Source organism: Pongo pygmaeus, chromosome 10, assembly GCF_028885625.2.
Source record: "Pongo pygmaeus isolate AG05252 chromosome 10, NHGRI_mPonPyg2-v2.0_pri, whole genome shotgun sequence".
NCBI lineage: Eukaryota > Metazoa > Chordata > Mammalia > Primates > Hominidae > Pongo > Pongo pygmaeus.
The window spans coordinates 39,621,323-39,642,547 of record NC_072383.2 but is presented as its reverse complement, the minus strand read 5'-3'; the positions used below and the strand labels follow the sequence as shown (position 1 = coordinate 39,642,547).

At 37.9% G+C, this 21,225-nt stretch overlaps 1 protein-coding gene across 8 annotated transcripts in view; it reads left to right on the top strand.

Moving 5' to 3' along the window:
• Window positions 1-20,914, top strand: part of YAF2 (YY1 associated factor 2) — a 76,786-nt gene extending 55,872 nt beyond the window's left edge. For 4 of the 8 annotated variants that reach the window (XM_054445322.2, XM_054445323.2, XM_063672636.1 and 1 more), the window contains 2 exons: window positions 18,185-18,337; window positions 19,128-20,914. In XM_054445322.2, coding sequence (XP_054301297.1) covers window positions 18,185-18,337; window positions 19,128-19,365 — 391 coding nt within the window. In that variant the 3' untranslated portion in view covers window positions 19,366-20,914. Of the gene's footprint in view, window positions 1-7,766; window positions 7,837-18,184; window positions 18,338-19,127 lie in introns of those variants that run through there. The other 4 variants (XR_010127788.1, XR_010127786.1, XR_008493060.2 and 1 more) reach the window with 4 other exon arrangements.
• The last annotated feature ends 311 nt before the right edge of the window (window positions 20,915-21,225 follow it).

The window sequence follows — 21,225 nt, the reverse complement described above, 5'->3', positions numbered from 1 at the left end:
TACTATCAGTCCGTCCATATCGTAAAGAACTATTTGGAAAATTGTTTTCTGTGAACTCTAAATCAAATAACATCTTTTAATACTACTGATTTCTTTTTTTTTTTGCCTTTTAGACAGGGTCTCACTTCATTGCCAAGGCTGGAGTATAGTGGTGCAATCATGGCTCACTGCAGCCTCAACCTCCTGGGCTCAAGCAGTTCTCCCACCTCAGCCTCCCAAGTAGCTGGGTGGCACGTGCCACTACGCCTGGCTTATTTTTATATTTTTTGTAGAGATGGGGTTTCACCATGTTACTAGGCTGGTCTCAAACTCCTGAGCTCAAATGATCTGCCCATCTCAATTTCTATATTTAGAAAACTTAGACTTTCAGATTTGATGTGTTTCAGTCACTGGTTCCCAACTCTCGTTGCACATTGTTATTATTGAGGTGGAATCTCGCTTTGTTGCTGAGGCTGCACTGCAGTGGTGCAATCTTGGCTCACTAAAACCTCTGTCTCCTGGGTTTAAGCGATTCTCCTGCCTCAGCCTCCTGAGTAGCTGAGATTACCGGCTCACACCACCACGCTCTGCTAATTTTTGCATTTTTAGTAGAGACGGGGTTTCACCACGTTGGCCAGGCTGATCTCGAACTCCTGACCTCAGGTGATTCAGCCACTGTGGCCTCCCAGAGTGCTGGGATTACAGGTGTGAGCCAATGTACCCGGCCTCACTGCACATTAGAATCACCTTGGAAAATTCACAACTAAACAAAAAAGAGGATACTGGGCTCTATCCCAGTCTAAGTAAATTAAGTTCCTAAAGGTGGAGCCCAGACAAGTGTATTTTTTCTTTCTTTTTGAAAGAGAGAGGGTCTCGCTTTGTTTCACAGGCTGGAGTGCAGAGGCACAGTCATAGCTCATTATAACCTCAAACTCCTGGCCTCAAGCTGTCCTCCCGCCTCAGCCTTCTGAGTACATAAGACTACAGGCACGCACCACCACACCTGGCTAAAGGGGTATTTTTTTTTTAAAGCTCCTCAGATGATTCCAATATGTTGCCAGGGTGTTAGACACCACTGATTTAAGTGGTTCTTAATAAAAGATTAGAATTATTCACCCTGTCTCTGGTTTAGTACAGATTGAAAGGGCACATAATTTTATAAGCAAGTTTTCTTCATTTAGTATGTATTCAGTATCCAGTATGTGCATAACACTTTGAGGGTTAAGAAGAAATGTAAGTAGTTTGAAAGTGGTGCTGACACATTGGACAGAAGTTTTTTTTTATTTTAAAAAATAAAAACGGAAATGGGAGCAAACTGTACTTGATGATATAGTTATATATGTATTTATAATGATTATTTGTCATAGTCTACATAGGCTGTAGTGTTTTAGAGAGGGGAGAGATGACTATAATACTAGAGTAGATAAGGTTATTTGGAAAAGATGGAATCTTCAGTGAATTAGGAAAGCAAAGGTGAAATGTAATAATTTGCTTCATCTGGCAGATCCTGATTTGATCCTGTTTTATAGGCCATTGACTGCAGCCGAGGAGATTTGAAGAATAACCTGTACCAGGCTTCATTCCTAGAGGTTTTTTATTCAGTTGGTCTGGGTGGGGGCCCAAGTATAGTAATTTTAAAAGGACTCCTTGTGATGCTAATGTGAAGCCAGGATTGAAAACAAGTGCGATAGGATCACAGATCCCTGGAAATTTTTTAGTAGGATGGTTTAACGTTCATTCATTAAAAACATTAAATATTTATTTTTCTTTACTGATACAAAATAGATGTACATATTTTTGCACATTAAGTATTTTTATGCTGTAGGCACAGGAGAAACAGCAGTGAACAAAACAGAAGAGGAAAAAGTCCCTGTTTACAATTAGGGGGGTGGTAGGGAGCCTATATTCTATTCTGGTAGAAGAAAACAGATAATAAACTAATAATAATAATATGTAACGTAGTAGGTAGAGAAGTGCTTTGAAGAAAATAAAGCATAGTAAGGAGAATAGAGTAGGGAGTGAATTTGGAGAGTAGAATGCTGTTTCGTGTCAGGTTAAGAAAGACTTCTACAATTATGGTCTGGCATTCATATGCAGTAAAAAAAGAAAAAAGTAAAAAGGAAGGCTTCTCTGACATTTGGCATTTGAACAGAGACCTGGAAGAAGTGAGACAGTGAGTAGGCAGAGGAACAGCAGGGGAAACCCTCGGGCAGAAGTAGAAAGCCATTGATGCAGGATGCTGTGGAGTCAGTTGCATCTCTCCAAAATTCACATACTGAATGAAGCCCTCACCCCCTATGTGACTGTATTTGGAGATAAGGCTGGTAGGAGGCAATTAAGATTAAATGAAGTCGTAAAAGTGGAGTCCTAATCCAGTAGGATTGGTGGCCTTGTGAGAAGAGGGAGAGGTTTGTCTGTCTCTCCCTGTGCATGCACTGAGGAAAGACCCTGTGAGGACACAGTGAGAAGGTGGCCGTCTGTAAGCCAGAAGGAAATGTAAGTAGAAGAGAGCCCTGAGTAGAAGCTGAACCCTACTGGACCTTGGTCTTGGACTTTCCACCCTCCAGAACTGTGAGAAAATAAATATCTGCTGTTTAAGCTACCCAGTCTATGGTATTTTGTTGTGACAGCCCAAGCAGACTAAGACACTGGAATAATGGGTGCAATATAGAAGAGTATAGAAGATCAGATAGGAAGAGCCTATATCACATAGAGACTTGTGGACTAGAGCAAGAATTTTGGATTTTGTTGATTGCCATATACTCTGGTTGCCAGTGAAGGGGATTGGTTGGGTGGAAAGGAGGAGCCCATTGGATGGTTTTAAGCAGAGGAATAATATAATTTGATTTACATTTGGAAGCATCACAGTGGCTGCTTTGTGGAAGAATGGCCTGTAGCAGAACAATTGAGGGATGTTATTTATTTATTTTTTGAGACAGAGTTTTGCTTTTGTTGCCCAGGCTGGAGTGCGATGGCGTGATCTTGGTTCACTGCAACCTCCGTCTCCCAGGTTCAAGTGATTCTCCTGCCTCAGCCTCCCGAGTAGCTGGGATTACAGGCGCCCAGCACCACGCCCAGCTAAATTTTTTTTGTATTTTTAGTGGAGACAGGGTTTCTCCATATTGGCCAGGCTGGTCTCGAACTTCTGACCTCAGATGATCCTCCCACCTCAGCCTCCCAAAGTGCTGAGATTACAGGTGTGAGCCACCATACCTGGCCGGGATGTTAGTTATGAAGATATTACAAGGGTGGTATCAATGGAGGTGGTAAGAAAGCATTCAATTTTAGACTTATTTTGAAGGTGGGGATGGAAAGAATTTGATGATGAATTAGATGTGGGTATGAGAGGAAAAACGGAATAAATACTGCTTCTAAGTGTTCGGTCTAAGCAACTGGAAGAATGAAGTGCTAGTTACTGAGAGATAAAAAGATTGTTGAAGATTGGAAGAGTGGGAGAAGGGAGAAATCAAGAGTATATTGTTGGCTGGGCATGGTGGCTTACCCCTGTAATCCCAGCACTTTGGGTGGGTGAGGCAGGAGGATCGCTTGAGGCCAGAAGTTTGAGACCAGTCTGGCCAACATGGTGAAACCCCATCTCTATTTAAAATACAAAAATTAGCTGGCGTGATGGTGCACTCCTGTAGTCCCAGCTACTCATAGACATCCAGGTGGACTTTTTTTTTTTGAGACAGAGTCACACTCTGTCACTTGCAACCTCCGCCTTCTGGATTCAAGTGATTCTCCTGCCTCAGCCTCCTGAGTAAGTGGGATTACAGATGCACACCACCACGTTTGGCAAATTTTGTATTTTTAGTAGAGAGGGAGTTTCGCCAGGTTGACCAGGCTGGTCTTGAACTGCTGACCTCAAGTGATCCACCTGCCTTGGCCTCCCAGACTGCTGGGATTATGGGTGTGAGCCACCAAGCCTAGCCCCAAGTGGATATGTTAAGTAGGTAGTTGGTTATAGAAGTCTGGAGTTTATGGGAGACATTGGGGCTGATAAAATTTTAATATCATTGTATAGATCAATTGTTTTCAACCTTGAATACACATCAGCTTGAGAACTTTCAAAAAATTTGAGCCTACAGATCCTCATTTAAGTGGAACCTAGGTATTCCTGTTTTAATTTTTTTTTTTTTTTTTTTTTTTTTGAGACAGAGTCTTGCTCTGTCGCCAGGCTGGAGTGTAGTGGTGCGATCTTGGCTCACTGCAACCTCTGCTTCCTGGGTTTAAGCGATTCTCCTGCCTCAGCCTCCTGAGTAGCTGGGGTTACAGACATGCGCCACCACACCTGGCTAATTTTGTATTTTTAGTAGAGACGGGGTTTTACCATGTTGGCCAGGATGGTCTCAATCTTTTGACCTCATGATCTGCCCACCTCAGCCTCCCATAGTACTGGGATTATAGGCGTGAGCCACCACGCCTGGCCTCCCATTTTAATTTGATTAGTAGTTAGGTTAAAAAAATTTTAGGCAGCTTTTTTTTTTTTGAGATATAATTGACATACAATAAACCACACATAAAACATGCAATATGTTAAGTTTTGACATATGAATATACCTGTGAAACTATCACCACAATCAAGAGAGCAGACACACATCCATTATTTTCTGGAGTTTCTTTGTGCCCATTTTTAATTCCTCCCTCCTGTACCTACCCCCATCCCATTTGTGGTTGCTAGGCAACCACTGATCTGCTTTCTGTCACTATAAATCAGTTTGCATTTTCTAGAAATTTACGTAAATGGAATCATACAGTGTGTATTTTTTTGGTCCAATATCTTTCACTCAGCATAATTCCTCTTGAGTGTCAGTAGTTCATTTCTTTGTGTTGCTGAGTAGTATTCCATTGTATGGATGTACCACAGTTTCTTTATCCATTCACCTGTTGATGAACATTTGGGTTATTTTCAGTTTCAGGCCATTACAAATGAAGTTGCTATGAACATTTGTGTACAAGTTTTTGTATGGACATATATTTCCTTCTTTGAGTACATATATTGAAATGGAAATGCCTGGATGTTATGGATCACATTGTTTTCATATGTTTCAATATGAGGGGTTTATGTATGCCTTTGAGGAAAACTTTGATGCATAGAAAAGATTATTCAGGAACTACTTTCATTATTAAAATTAATGTTCATTACTTTCAATGTCATAATCTAGTTTTTCCTTAAATGTTATTTTTACAAATATTCTATTTATTAAATTTAGCAAAATTTAACTTTTGCTTTCTAGTCATATTTTTAAAACGCCATTGCAAGTGAAATCCAATGTGGAGCCAGGGTTGAAAACCATTGTACAGATGATACTTAAAACCGAGGACTGAATGAGGTCACCAAGAGGAGTGCTTTTAGCATGCATAAAAAAATCACCCTAAGTTCTAGGGCAAGGCCTGAGAATTTGCATTTTTAAGAGGTACCTGGTGTTGCTACTCTTCATTGGTTGACTACACTTTGAGTAGCACTGGTTTGGAGGGTTAGCGTAGATAAGAGGTATCTAAAGACTCAGTCCTGAGGTACTCTGAAGTTTAGAAATTTGGGAGACTGGAAGGGAATCAGTAAATGAAACTGTGAAAGAGTAGCCAGTGAGGCAGGAGAGAAATGTGAAGGGTGTGGTGTCCTAGAGGCTGAGTGAAAAAAGTTTTTCACTGAGTGATAAACTCAGTGAAGTGTTGCTGGAAAAGGCTAGGATGACTACAGTTGACTGTTGGTAAAGTGGTTATCAGTGACCTTGAAATAAATAATTTTGCTGGAGTGGAAGGACAAGAGCCTGACTAATGTGAGCCTGAGAGAGAGTGGGAAAAGTATAGAGTGAGTATAGAAAAATTTTTTGAGGTGTCATGGAAAAGAAAACAAATGGGGCAGTGGCTAGACAGGGATGTAGAGTCAGGAAAGAGTTTGTTTTTTTTTTTCTTTTTGAGGTATGAATTATTGAAATATGTTTGTATGCTGACAGGAATAACCCAGTAGAGAAGGAAATATTGTTTAAGCAGGAAACAAAGGAGGTCAGTGGCAGGAGTGTGTCCTGGAGAAAGGGATCCAGTGGGCAGAGAGATGGGTGGTTTAATTAAGAGTAAGTGTAGGGAAGTCAGACTATGTCGGTACAGATGGAAGGCTGTGGACATTCTAATCGAATAGCTTCTCTTTTCTCTGTGAGATAAGAACTAAGGTCACCCCCTTGATAAAATAGCACATGATAAAAGCAAGTTTTGTTCAGTGCTCTGTTCCCAGTACTTAGAACAGTAATTGGAACATTTAATGGAACATAGTAAATGCTTAATAAATATTTGTTAAATAAATTAATGGAAGCAAGAGTAATCTTGGATTGGAAAGGAGAAGGTGCTGTAGAAGTCTGCTGTTGGGTTAAGCTAGAGTAGTATTAGTGGGTATGATAAAGAGGAACAGTTGGAATAATATGAAAGAAAAATGGAAAGGACTTAAATGTTTAGTTGGCTAAGAGGAAGGGAAAGTTGAGAGTGACCTATTTGTAGTCTTGAAGATTGTCCTTAGTCTTTCAAATTAAGTGAAAAGCAAATGCCAAACTGTGATGTCGTTTAATGATTTGAGAGGCTTTGCTGAAAACTTTAACCTAGTTTTTATAGAAATGATGTAAGTAACCTGTTTTGTCTGTGCTTACCAAGGACTATCTTAGTATTTGCCAAGGAATCAAGTCTTCCTGGCACCACCTGCCAGGAGTTGGGGGAAAATTGTGTTCTGGTCTGCTGCAGAAGTGTTTGCTATTGAAAATTAAATACATATAGACCGTGGAGCCCCGTTTGTGACTATAGTCTTAGCTGCTCAAGAGGCTGAGAAAGAAAGATCTCTTGAGCCCAGGAGTTTGAGGCTGCTGTGACTATGACAGTGCCATTGCACTGCAGTCTAGGCAATAGAGCGAGACCCCATCTCTAGTATTCAGAAGAATTTTTACTCCAGAGTCTCTCTCTCTCCCTCTCTCTCCCTCTCTCATATCCATTTGCAGTTACTCTCCATTTTGTTCCTTAATATCCTAACCCTGAGCAACCACAGGTCTACTTCCTGTTTTTATGAATTTGCGTATTTTGGACATTTTATATAAACAGAACCACGCAAGAATATGTAGTCTTTTATGACTGGTGTCTTTCACTTAGCATAATGCCGTAGGCTCATCCATGTTGTAGTATCTGTCAGTATTTCATTCCTTCTTTATGGTGAAATAATATTTCATTTTATGAGTATACACCATATTTGATTTATCCCTTCATCAGTTAGTAAGCATTTGGGTTGCTTCCGCTTTGGGGCTGTTAAGGATAATGCTTCTGTGAACATTCACGTACACATTTTTGTGTGAACATATGTTTTCATTTCTCTTGGGTATGTACTTGATTTATTCACTCCTATGCAGACTTCAGAATAGCACTTCTGCTATCTCTGAGCTTCTATATTTTTCAAACCTTTTAAATATGTTACCAATTAGGAATGTTGTAGCCCCTGCCCTAGTCGCCTAAAAAAATATTCAGGTCTCATGTTGGCTTACATAAAATTGTATGACATCTAAATTCATCTACCACTGTATCACACATGCCTCAGTTGAAGCATATTTAAGAAGGCTGTAGCCCATCTGCTGCTGGTACATGCTGTCATTGTGGCTTAGTAGCCAGGTAGATAGATGGATATAAGATATTTCAAATTATAATAATTTATAATTTTGTACACCTTCTGTCCTTTATTATGATAAAAATGTAAGTGGTTACTAACTACTGTTAATGATGCAACTTTAACTCCAAATTCCTTGTATCTTTCTTTCAAGCTTCTAAATTACTTTAACTGAAGAGCTTCCCAAGATTCAAGGTGAATTTAAAGTTAAAAGATTGTCATTTGTAAGTACTTAACTGTGAATAAGGATTTTCCCAGCATTGTACAACTAAATCAAATATAGAAAGAGCATAGAGCATTGGAAGAATAAAAAACAGAAAGCATTAACGTTTGAAATGTAGTTAGAGACTGGTTGGTTGAAGAGCCTAAATACTTGTTTTTAAACTCTTTTTTTTTGTTTGAGACAGGGTCTCCCTCTGTCTCCCAGTCTGGAGTGCAGTGGAACAGTCATGGCTTACTGCAGCCTCGACCTCCCAGGTTCAGGTGATCCTCTCATCTCAGCCTCCTGGGTAGCTGGGACTACAGGCACGCACCAGTACACCTGGCCAATTTTTTTTTTTTTTTTGTATTTTCTGTAGAGATGGGGTTTCACCTTGTTGCCCAGCCTGGTCTTGAACTCCTGAGCTCAAATAAGCCTCCCACCTCAGTTTTCCAAAATGTTAGGATTATAGGCGTGAGCTACCACGCCCAGCCAGATGTGAGATTTTTTTAATGAGAAAATGATCAGGAGTTATATACCCAGTTCTGGCCCTTTTGCTTGTAGTCTGTAAGAGTCATAGGCAAGTGCTTAGTTGATTTTATTTTTAAAAGTAATCCTACAGGTAACATATTTCTTTCTTTCTTTCTTTCTTTTTTAATTTAAAGAGGTAGGGTCATACCACATTGCCCAGTCTGAAATGCCAGTGGCTATTCACAGGTGTGATCATAGTGCACTGCAGCCCCTCTAACTCCTGGCCTCAAGTGATCCTCCTGCCTCAGCCTTCTGAGTGACTGGGACTACAGGCATGCACCACTATGCCTGGATAGTGCATTACCTACTTTACAATATTAGAATATTACAGATTAAACAGTTCCGGCTGGGTGTGGTGGCTCACACCTGTAATCCCAGCATTCTGGGAGGCCAAGGTGGGTGGATCACTTGAGGTCAGGAGTTGAGACCAGCCTGGGCAATATGGTGAAATCCCGTCTCTACTAAAAATACAAAATTAACCAGGTATGGTGGCGCATACCTGTAATCCCAGCTACTTGGGAGGCTGAGGCAGGAGGATTGCTTGAACCCAGGAGATGGAGGTTGCAGTTAGCCGAGATCGCGCCACTGCACCCCAGCCTGGGAGACAGAGTTTCACTCTGTCTAAAAACAAAAACAAAAACAAAAACAAAACTAAACAATTCCTGACCACTTACGTTACTCTAGTGCTCTCTCCCACTTCCCACCATTCAACATTTAGAGCGGATATTAGGGGAAAGAAATATGTTTGTATTTTTGTTGAATACAAACATTATTCTTGAAGAATATGGGTAATAATGATACTATTGGAGAGGTGGCACAATCACGGCTCACTGCAGTCTCAACCTCCCAAGGCTCAGATGATCCTCCTGTCCCTTACCCCCAGTAGCTGGGACTAAAGGTGCTTGCCACCATGCCCAGCTAATTTGTGTGTATGTGTGTGTGTGTATGTATGTATGTATATATATATATATATGGTTTTTTGTTTGTTTGTTTTTGGTAGAGACAGGGTTTCACCATATTGCCCAGGCAGGTCTCGAACTCCTAGGATCAAGTGATCTGCCCGCCTGAGCCTCCCAAAGTGCTGAGATTACAGGCCTGAGCCACCACATCTGGCCACAAGTTTTCTATATAGAGGAAACAAATGGAACTCTTAGAGTGGATGAGCTCCCTGAAGCAGAATATAAACCAGGAACTAACACAGATATCAAGTATTCTTTGTTATCGTTAAGATACGCAAGGTAAATGAGCATGTTTTGAGATAAATTATTATTTTAAAAAGGGAAAGATGGAAGCTTCAGGAGAGAACAAGAGCTATTTAATTCATTCAGCGATCATTTGTTAAATGCCTATCAGGCTCTGAGCTTGTTACCAGTGTTTCAAAAATGAAAAGACACAATCCTTCAGGAGCTTGCAAGCATACCTACGATTATAGTATAATGTGACTGACTGACTTATCAAAAACACATAACATAGCCGGTGGCTCATGCCTATAACCCCAGCACTTTGGGAGGCTGAGGCAGAAGGATTGCTTGACCTCAGGAGTTTGAGACTGGCCTGGGCCACGTTGTGAGACCCTCATCTCTACAAAAAATAAAAAAATTACCCAGGTTTGGCGATGCATACCTGTGGTACCAGTTACTTCGGAGGCTGAGGTAGGAGGATAGCTTGAACCCAGAAGGTTGAGGCTGTAGTGAGTTGTGATTGTGCCACTGCACTCCAGCCTGGGTGACAGAGCAAGACTCCATCTTAAAAAAAAAGAAAGGAGAGAGAGAGAAAAGGAAGGAAGCAAACTCTTCTACTATATATCTCTAACCCTGCTACTTCCTAAAATTTAGTCTTGTAGCTCCACCACTCCAATCGTGTCATTGTTACCCATATCCTTTAAGAATAATGTTTGTATTCAACATGAAAAGAGAAGAAGTTGGCTGGGCACGGTGGTTCACACCTCTAATCCCAGCACTTTGGGAGGCTGAGGCAGGTGGATCTCTTGAGTCCAGGAGTTTGAGACCAGCCTGGGCAACATGGTGAAACCTGTCTCTACAAAAAATACAAAAATTAGCCTGGTGTGGTGGGGCATGCCTGTAGTCCTAGCTACTTGGGAGGCTGAGGAGGGAGGATTGCTTGAGCCCAGGAGGCAGAGGCTGCAGTGAGCTGAGATTGTGCCACTGCACTCCAGCCTAGGGGACAGTGAGACTATGTCTCCGAAAAAAAAAGAAAAGAAAAATTAAAGAGAAGAGATTAAGAACAGCATGAAGTAACCTCAACATTAAAGGGGCTGGAAGAGGAAGTTCTAAGAGGAGCCAGTTTAGATATAAGATGACTGAGAAAGACCTACTTACTGGAGAAGGTAGGAAGAGGAATAAGAAAGTAGAACCTTTGTAGCTATGGTGCAGGAGAATGTTAAATAGTGTCATGATACACAGAGGTCAAATAAGATGAGGACTGAAAGGTGTCTTTTGGTTTTGGCATACTTGGTGACCTTAGTATGGTTTCTTTAGTGGATAGGAAAGAGGTTTGGAAAGGTAGAAATGAAGACAAGGACACAACTGAGAGAATAGCAGACATTTTCAAAATACTAGAAGAGGAGAAAGGAAGAGCAAGTAAACAGGGGATTAAGGGGGGAGTTTTTTCCTTCTAGATGGGAGAGACTTCAGTATATTTCTGTCTGTGAAAGGAGTATAGTGTTCTTATGATGGGAGGGGTGGTATGAGCCCCACAATATTTACAGCATTTTAAAAGGTAATTGTGAGTTTTTAAACTTACTAAATTAAAATATTAATACTAATTATAAATTTAATTAGAAAATTTTAAGTTTTTAAAAAATATTTAGGCGGGTCATCTCAACCAAATGACATGTAAATGTGCAAATATGCCCTTAGATCTAGAGTTTGTATAGTAGATTCTGCTTACTGTAACTACTTTGAGAACAGTGGCTTGTTTCTGTGAATGGAGTGTTCTTGTTTTTTTAAAGGAGAAATTGTGTATAAAAAGGATTTTGATAGTTTTGGGGACAATAGCTAAATACCAGGTTAGAATCTTTATTTTCTGCAATGTAAGATAATCATTTTTTTGAAAAGAATTTAAGGAAGAAGTCAAGCCTCTTCAAACTGAATCACCCTGCTTAAATTTTGTGACATAAAATTTCTGTCTTTCGGCCAGGCGTGGTGGCTCACCCCTATAATCCCAGCACTTTGGTAGGCCGAGGGAGGTGGATCACTTGAGGTCAGGAGTTCAAGACCAGCCTAACCAACATGGTGAAACCCTGTTTCTATTAACAATACAAAAAATATTAGCTGGGCATGGTGGTGCACACTTGTAATCCCAGCTACTAGAGAGGCTGAGGCAGGAGAATCGCTTGAACCCACGAGGCAGAGGATGCAGTGAGCTGAGATTGCGCCATTGCACTCAAGCCTGGGCAACAAAAGCGAAGCTCCATCTCAAAAAAAAAAAAAAAAATGCTGTCTTTCTTTTCTTGAGATAGACGTGATGGGAAAGTTTGTCAGGAATGTTGTGGGAGTTACGTGAGACAAAAGTGTAACAGAATCCTAGATTTAAAAATATTATGCCATCAAGATATATTTGTATATTATTCATAAATATTACTTAAAGTATTTTATAACTTACAGTATATACATTTTTAACATTCATTATTTTATTTGGCTTACCCAGTAATCTTGGGATGCAGTCAGAGCTCGAGGTATGGAAACAAAGCCAGATGATGACTTGACTGTCTTGGACTGTAGCTGGGACTATAGGCATGTGCCTGCACCACCACTCCTGGCTAACTTTTTGTAGAGACGGGGTTTTGCCATGTTGCCCAGGCTGGTCTCAAACTCCTGGGCCCAAGCAGTCTGCCCGCATTGGCCTCCCAAAGTGCTGGGATTATAGACGTGAGCCACTGAGCCTGGCCAGAAATTTTCGACAGCTTTTTGTTTATTGAATTTCTGTTGTGTGCTGTTTATATTTTTCAACATTGAGCTAAGAACCAAAAATGGTAATTCTAATACAGTAGTATTTAAATAATTAGTTACAGGATATGTGTATTGTTTTAATATGTAGATACACAAGTGATTTTTCTTAAGTTGGACCCAATTTTAGTTTTTGAGTCCTTTTTCAAGTGGTTCTACTTATAGATTTGATACTTTATGTTTTATTCTTTCCTTGAGGTCTTCAAAGAAGGAGAACATTTATTTTTTGAAATTACCATATGGACTTTTTGGTCCCTTTTATATTTCTGTCATATATAATGGGATCTTAGTTATTTGATTTTTTCCTTCATCTTGAGATAGTTTGCTATTACATCCTAGGAACTATTTTATTTATTTTTATTTTACTGTAAGTTCTGGGATGCATGTGCAGAACGTGCAGGTTTGTTACATAGATAGACATGTGTCATGGTGGTTTGCTGTAACTGTCAACCCGTCATCTAGATTTTAAACCCCACATGCATTAGGTATTTGTCCTAATACTCTCCCTCCCCTTTCCCCCCACTCCCCAACAGGCCCCGGTGTGTGATGATCCCCTCCCTGTGTCCATGTGTTCTCATTGTTTAGCTCCCACTTATGAATGAGAACATGCGGTGTTTGGTTTTCTGTTCCTAGGAACTATTTTATCTTTACTACTTAGTTATTTCCAACTGTATTAAAAAGAGACCAAAATAATAAGAAAACAGACAAATGGTGGAGTCATCTAGAAGGATAGTGCAATTTTGAAAAAAAAAAAATCCACTATTTTATCATCTTTCCAGAAAGTACAAAAGTGTAGAGACAGTAATTTTGTAGTCTTTGCCCTCCTTTTTTTTTTTTAACTTTCATTGAACACATTTGAGAATTCAGAATTTTTCATTTTCTGCTCCTAATGACAGGAAGATTTACAAGATGTTTCACAGTTATTAGATGAATCAGGGGATGGTGTAAAGCCAGTGATAGTGGCATCCAAAATTGTAGTGATGTTGAAATTGACCATATAAGGGAAATCTCAGACCATGAGTCTTCAGATGACAATATCCTTGTTCATTTTTCTCAAACTCAGTAATCGATAAGTGAACAAATATTTCTGAGCACAAAAAGTATATATGATTTCTCATATAAGTAGTCATTCAACAGAAAGGATTTTATCATGCAATATTTTGCAAAAAGAACTTGGAGCATCTTGTTTTGCTTTAAAGACATGTGAAAACATTATCTTCTATATTTGACACAAAAATTTACTTGAAATAGTTCATTAGTGGACAGATGCTGAAGGTAGGTATGTGTACCTCATCTACAAATGAAAATGGTAATTCTGAAGCAGAGAGAATGTCTGTCTCTTCAAGAAATTATGAGTTGTCAAGGGTTTCAAATGTAAAGCATCCTATGCTACAAGTCCAAGAAGCAGTAGAAGTAAAGAAAAGCTAAAACCTATTAGAAATGTATTTGAGGCCAGGCGCAATGGCTTATGCCTGTAATCCCAGCACTTTGGAAGGCCAAGACAGGCGGATCACCGGAGGTTGGGAGTTCAAGACCAGCCTGGCCAACATGGTGAAACCCCCTAAAAATATAAAAAATTAGCCAGGCATGGTGGCACAAGCTTGTAATCCCAGCTACTCAGGAGGCTGAGGTAGGAGAATCGCTTGAAGCTAGGAGGCGGAGGTTGTAGTGAGCCAAGATCACGCCACCGCACTCCAGCCTAGGTGACAGTGTGAGACTCTGTCTCATTCATAGATAGATAGATAGATAGATAGATAGATAAGATAGATAGAATTTAAAACCAAGAATCAGTACTTACAAGATGAACGTTCCTAGGATTAGGCGTGACAGTTGATGAGGAGTTAGTTACATTAAAAAAAAAAAAAAAAAAACCTGGCCGGGCACAGCAGCTCACACCTGTAATCCCAGCACTTTGGGAGGCCGAGGCAGGCAGATCATGAGGTCAGGAGATCGAGACCATCCTAGCTAACACAGTGTGAAACCCCGTCTCTACTAAAAATACAAAAAAAAAAAAAAAAAAATTAGGCGGGCGTGGTGGCGGGCGCCTGTAGTCCCAGCTGCTCAGGAGGCTGAGGCAGGAGAATGGCGTGAACCCAGGAGGCAGAGCTTGCAGTGAGCTGAGATCACGCCACTGCACTCCAGCCTGGGCGACAGAGCTAGACTCAATTTCAAAAAAAAAAAAATACAACCTTTTGGCCATTCGAGATCTAGATAACTTTAAAACCAAGTTATTATAGAATAAGACATTGGGTTTATTCTCTTTTAAAGTCTTAATAAAATGCTTAATGAAATTGTTTCATTGTTCTCTTATTAAAAGGGTCCATTGTGATATCTGTTTCTCCTGGTATACTGACCATTTAAACATGGACAGAAGTTATTTCCTCTCTGTCTATAATAACTCCTCCTTCTGTTTTCTCTATCACAACACACAGTTTTTTTGTTTTTAATGTTTAGCGCATGAGGGCAGGGCCTATGTTTGTCTTGTTCATGGTGAATCTCCTTACCTAGTGCCTGACACATGTAAATGTGCAATAAAATTTGTCAAACAGGTAGTTTCTTTTTTTTTGTTGTTCCAGAAGACAGGGTCTCAGTCTGTCACCCAGGGTGGAATGCAGTGGTGTGATCGTGGCTCACTGCAACCTCCACCTCCTGGGCTCAAGCGATTTTTCCACCTCAGCCTCCTACAGGCGCGTACCGCTACACCTGGCCAATTTCTGTATTTTTTTTTGTAGAGATGGGGTTTCACTATGTTGCCCAGGCTGGCCTCAAACTCCTGGACTCATGATCTGCCCGCCTTGGCCTCCCAAAGTGCTGGGATTATAGGCGTGAGCCACCACGCTTGGTTGTAAACAGGTGGTTTTTTAATAAAATCTTTCCTTGGTTAGATTTTTGGGCTTTTGTTAGCCAGAGTATCAACAGATTCACAATATGTATGGATTTAGTCCAGCCTTTTTTTTTCAATGAGATTTACCATATCGCTTCAATTTACCATATATTTCGGTGTTACTAAGCAGCAGATTACTTCTTTTTGAAATTTGAGTTATGCTGCCTCTTTTTAGTAAAGAATGTCATTGTTTTTAATACTCTTTTTCTTTCTTTCCTTTCTTTCATCTTACGTGTCCAACATGACAAAGCTAAATTATGATGAAGTCGATCAAGCCTAAAATATTATTCCTATAAAATTTAGCACATGGGATTTTTGTCAGTGGGGGTGGAAGGCAGACCGTAGTTGAAAATTGCATATATGAAGCCAACATGTATTGACCTACTGCTCACACAGAAGGTCAGCCAGCTCCAAAAATATTTTGTCCTAATGAGTAATAAAATGCTCCCCCTTTTCTTACATTATAGTAAATCAACAGACTGCCAAACTTACACCTTCTATTTGGGCTATCTATGAAAGATACATAGGGATCCCCAAATTGGTGAATATCATATCTGACAAATACAGTCTAATCATGGCATATGTGAATAAGTAGATGATGGACTGTAGTTGGCCAGTGGCTAGACAGTAGTCATTTATTAACTAGGCAACCATTTTGTGCACATCAGCTCCTTATCACAGAACCTTTGGCATTACTAAAAGTGTACTGTCAAAACCACGAATGATAAATCTGTGAACATAAAAAGGTATATTTTATAAATGATACTCTGCCCTTTATTTCCTGAGTTAACTATTTCCTACCTCTAAAATTTCCTCCTATCCTGATTTTTCTCATCAAATAGAAAAGGGATCACAAACCTTAAGATACCTGGAGATAGAAGGGCTTTATTTTTAATAGGGCATGGAGTTGAGTGACTTATGACGTTGTAAAAAGATCATCATAAACTGTGTTCCTCCTACCTTCAGTGAAAGCTCTTTAGCTCCTAGAGAGCAGCAGAGAACTTTATTTGAATAATTGAACTATATACATTTATGTTTTGTGCTTCTTTTCTCTCAAAATTGAACCAGATGAAATAATCATAGAATTGAGGTACAAAATCATAATCTTTAAGTGAAAATCAACCTTCACATTAAAATAAGAATAAAAATGGAATAGTTGTGTAGTATACATTTAGGAAGCCTAGGATAAAAAGAGAAAGATATGCAACTACTCGAGAACAGAAAAAAAGAACCACTATAGAAAATTTGTTGATGGTTAGAAAATAACAACAAACAACAATAGGTACAGAGATTACATGATCATTTATTAGACCACTAGTCTCACATTTTTACTTCTACTGTAGTGTAGTACCTTTCTATTTCAGACTAATGTCAGTAATCTTTGTAAAATTCAAGTCTGAATTTCTTCAGTGACTTCTCATCACTTAAGGATAAAATCAGACTGCTTAGCTTTTAATCATGGGATCCCTTCTTATCTGTCCAGCTTGGTTTTTTTTCACTCTGCCACTCTGCTCTCCATCTCAAACTTTATCTTATAAGTAGTAACAGTATTCACCAGATATATTGCATTTCCTCAAGCTTCTTTATAAAGTGTGGTCCCCAGAGACATCAGCATAACTTGGAAACTAGTTAGAAATACAGTTTCTTGGGCTCTACTTCAAGGCCTACTGAATCAGAAATCCTGTGGGGTAGGGCTAAGCAAGCTAAACAAGCCTTCTTAGTGATTCTGATGTATCTTACATTTGAAAACCACCACCTTAACCCTTTTCTTTTTTAACCTCAGCCATTAACTACCATACTTTCAATATCACTTTTATTTGTGAAACTCTTAATCTACATCTCAAACTCTATGTCAGTCCTATTTTTTAAGTTGTATATTGAACATCTGTCCTGGATATCCTTTCAGTACTTCAGACTATCTAGGCCCTGAGCAAAATTCATTATCCATCTCCTGATATCCGCTTTACATACCGTTTCCTATTTTCTCTCAGCCATGCAGCTTTGATTCTTAGATTGTACAGTATTTTCTCATTATTTTTTATATTGTCTTGCCATAGAGGAACAGAGGAAAAAAAGATTTTTAAAAAACTGTACTAACCAAAAAAGGGTCAGGATTTTTCAGGCAATAAAGTTACCATTGTTTGTAGAGCATCTGTTAAAATGTATTTTTATCGTACTTCTTCCCTTCTTCCCTCCGCCTCTTTCCTTGCTGTATCCTTCTTTCTCTCTTAAGAACTTAGAGACTGTATTTTGAATCTTAACCTCAGTTGTGCAAGTTCTGTGGCAAAGCTGGACAGGTGAAAGCTTGTACCAGCATCAGATGTTGAAGCCAGGCAACATTTCAGATATCCCTGAACAGTTCTTACAGTAGGTCCTCAATAAATATTTTCTAAATGAGTAAGTTAGCTAGGACATGAGTCTCAAAGGACTGGGTAGATCTCCAGGGTCAAAAGAGCATGGTGAGATTGTGGCTGGAGATGTAAGAAACTTAAAGGATTTAAGCAATAAGGAGTGGCAAATTTTGATAATAAATGTTTATTAAATGAATAAATGAAAAGCTTTAAAGAACAGATAGCCATTGTCACAAATGGTTAGGTATTTCCTTCTCTGAAGGAGGAGGGATAAATTATTATTTCAGTGAAAACTTTGAAGTTTGATTTTTAGAACTCATGTTTATATGGGTACATCCTATTTTGTTTGATATACATTTAAAATAATTTCTTATGTTGATTTACGTAACAGTATTCTAATGTTTGAGCATATATCTTAGACTATAAGTTTTAATTGTTATAGTTTGTTTCATTTTTGTTGAATGGGAAAAACAATATATATCTTTAAAATTGTATATTTAAATTACCTTATATATGAGGAATTTTTATACTTGAAAGTTATTGTTATTAATTTGTTTTCATAATGTGAGATATTCTCTCATAAAGCACTTATGTTTTAAGTTATAATTTAAAATACCTTTCTTTTTAACATGCACACAGGAAACCTCGACCTGTCTCCCAGTTGGTCGCACAGCAGGTTACTCAGCAGTTTGTGCCTCCTACACAGTCAAAGAAAGAGAAAAAAGATAAAGTAGAAAAAGAAAAAAGTGAAAAGGAAACAACTAGCAAAAAGAATAGCCATAAGAAAACCAGGTAAATGTGAAGAGTGTTTTGTGACATTTTTGAAATAATAAAACCATTTAATTTTTTTAACCTTGATAATACTAATATACACAAAGTGGAAGTAAAATATTTGGTCTCCTTTATTATAAGGTATCAGGAAAGGTTTTACTGAGTTTGAAAGATACATAGGAAATTAAACACAGAAGCCACAAATACAAGCTTAAATGTGATGATGCTTTTTTCTTTTTGCGAGATTGGAAGACATTTGTGTCTGGGTTTTTGTTTTGTTTTGTTTTGTTTTTCCCTTAAGAAGAGCTATTTGAACCAGGAGTGGTTTTCAACATACCAAACAGATAATTGCATGGGTTTTAACCTATCAAAATGGTCATGCGTTCAGTCATAACAATCATGATACCCTTATTAGTGTGTGTCAGTGGAGTAACAGTCTTCCTTGCATGTAGCTCAACCTTAGCTTTTATCACCTTCCTCCATGGTGCAACTATTTCATTGTTGTCTAAAACATCTATTTTAATAAAATTAATAAGCTGTCTGCAAAATTATGATACAGCTATAGAAGCACAAGTTCTACTTCTAGGCTGTCACAGTTTTTTGGTCTCATTGAAGAATGTTCATGAATGATTGGTTTGATTAATGTTAACGAGTTGAAACATTTTATGATGTTTTTGTGGCTAGTTACACATAAATTGCTTTAAATATATGTGTTCATTTTGTTACTTTTACCTACTTTTATTATTTATTATATGCTCAGAAATTTGGTAGAGGGAAAAGCTAGTTTAAAATTTCATTTTTTTATGTTTAGGCCAAGATTGAAAAATGTGGATCGGAGTAGTGCTCAGCATTTGGAAGTTACCGTTGGAGATCTGACAGTCATTATTACAGACTTTAAGGAGAAAACAAAGTCACCGCCTGCATCTAGTGCTGCTTCTGCAGATCCACACAGTCAAAGCGGCTCTAGCTCTGATAACACAGAGAGAGGAATGTCCAGGTCATCTTCACCCAGAGGAGAAGCCTCATCATTGAATGGAGAATCTCATTAAAGTTTATTTTCTCCAATTTCTTAGTCACTTCTGTCCTACCATGCAAATACACAGATTATGCCAAGAGGTACCACATTTTCATGACAAATACATTCATGCACAATCCATAATTTGAGTTTTACATAAAATAGAAATTTGTTAGAATTTGTTAGATTTTATTGCAACTATGCCTACCAAACATTTCCAGACTTAACATTTTGGTCTCTGCAGTTAAGTGCCATGAAAATGTGGTTGAATTATTCATTATGCAGTGTTATTGGTAAGTGTATTTTCACTTTTAGTTTAGTGAATTCTAACACATAATTCTTGAATTCTCTACTATTGGCATGTAACGAATTTAAATTTTTTATAACATAGTGCAAGCTGCCTAAATATGTATTATTTGAGAATTGTGAAACAGATAGTTATATGTATACAAGTCAAAGAACAACTTAACTATTGCTGCAACAGGTTTTTCTTAATGGTTATCCTCTTAAATACACCTGCTGGTACTTGGTGTGGTTAAATAGGAAAATTGTTATTAAATAAAGAATTTGTATGAACCTTTGCCAATGTTTTTGACACGTTTTACTAATTATTGTTCCTGAATTATGTTTCTGGTTTTATCTATTTTTTGAGGTTTTTTTGTTTGCTTATTTTTCAAAACATTCATTTATTGTAATGTTTACTAGCGGACTAGTAAACAATAAAACATTGATTATTTAGCTTTATAATTCAGGTTTAGTGCTATTGTCATTGAACACTGGTATTTTCTGTATCATATAAAACATTAAAATTCAAATAATTATAAGCATTTGGCAAAAACGAGAAAAGAAACTTGCCATATTTTACAAGCTGCAATTTTAGAAAACTTTTAACTTAATGATAGTTTTATCACTGTTTTCTTGTCCCAAACTTATCCAGGGCCATAGAAGTATGAATCTAATTAAAACAAATGGAAATTGTTGCACAGAAATGGGAAATAACTAATTTTAAATCAGTCTAATTGGCCTCTTATTAAATACAACAATTCTTATGAAAGTCATAGTACCCTATTTTCAGACACAGCTCCAGTTTACACATTTCTCAGTATCCTGAAAGGAAAAAAGGATAGCCCCACTTATACTATGTAAAATTACCAATAAAATATTTTTATGACTACAGATTTTGCATTTTTGTTTACAACTATTAAAGTGTTTTATGTTGTATTTAGAATTTCAACCTAGAAACCACACAGTACTTAAATTCTCCTGGGGTCTCCTGCTTTCTCTTAACCATTTGCTTAATATATATCTACCTAAAGGAGACTTCTGAATTGTAAATGAACTTAAAAATAGAATGTGGATGCAAAATATCACATAAGACATCATGATAACATTTGAAGAAAAAATAAAACTGTAGACCCTAACAGTTGTGATATTTGGTGGTTTCATGTGGTAATGTAATTTTCTGTTTAATTACAGTACTTTTTACAGGCACAGTGGTACTGTCTTTTTTGTAAGATGCTAGTTGTGAAATACAATTAATTGCATACAGTAAAAGTCTGTGATTAAAACATTTATATACCTCATTCTTTAGTGTTGTTAAATGAAAAATTAAAATTTGTGTTTATTATAAGATACTTTCAATGGAATACCAACTAACCAGATATGTTCCTTTAAAACATGAATTTTTTTGTCTTATTCTGTTTTTAACATGTTTCAAATGTTTTATACATTTTTGGAGATAGTAAAAATTTAAAAATGTAATAGGGAAAATATTTAATTTTTAAGTCAAAAACTATGCTTTAAAGGAATTAACATCTTATGATCAAATAACTTTCAAGATGTATTTTAAATGAGCTGCAAGAGAGAAAAATCTGACAGGAGATGGGATTTTACC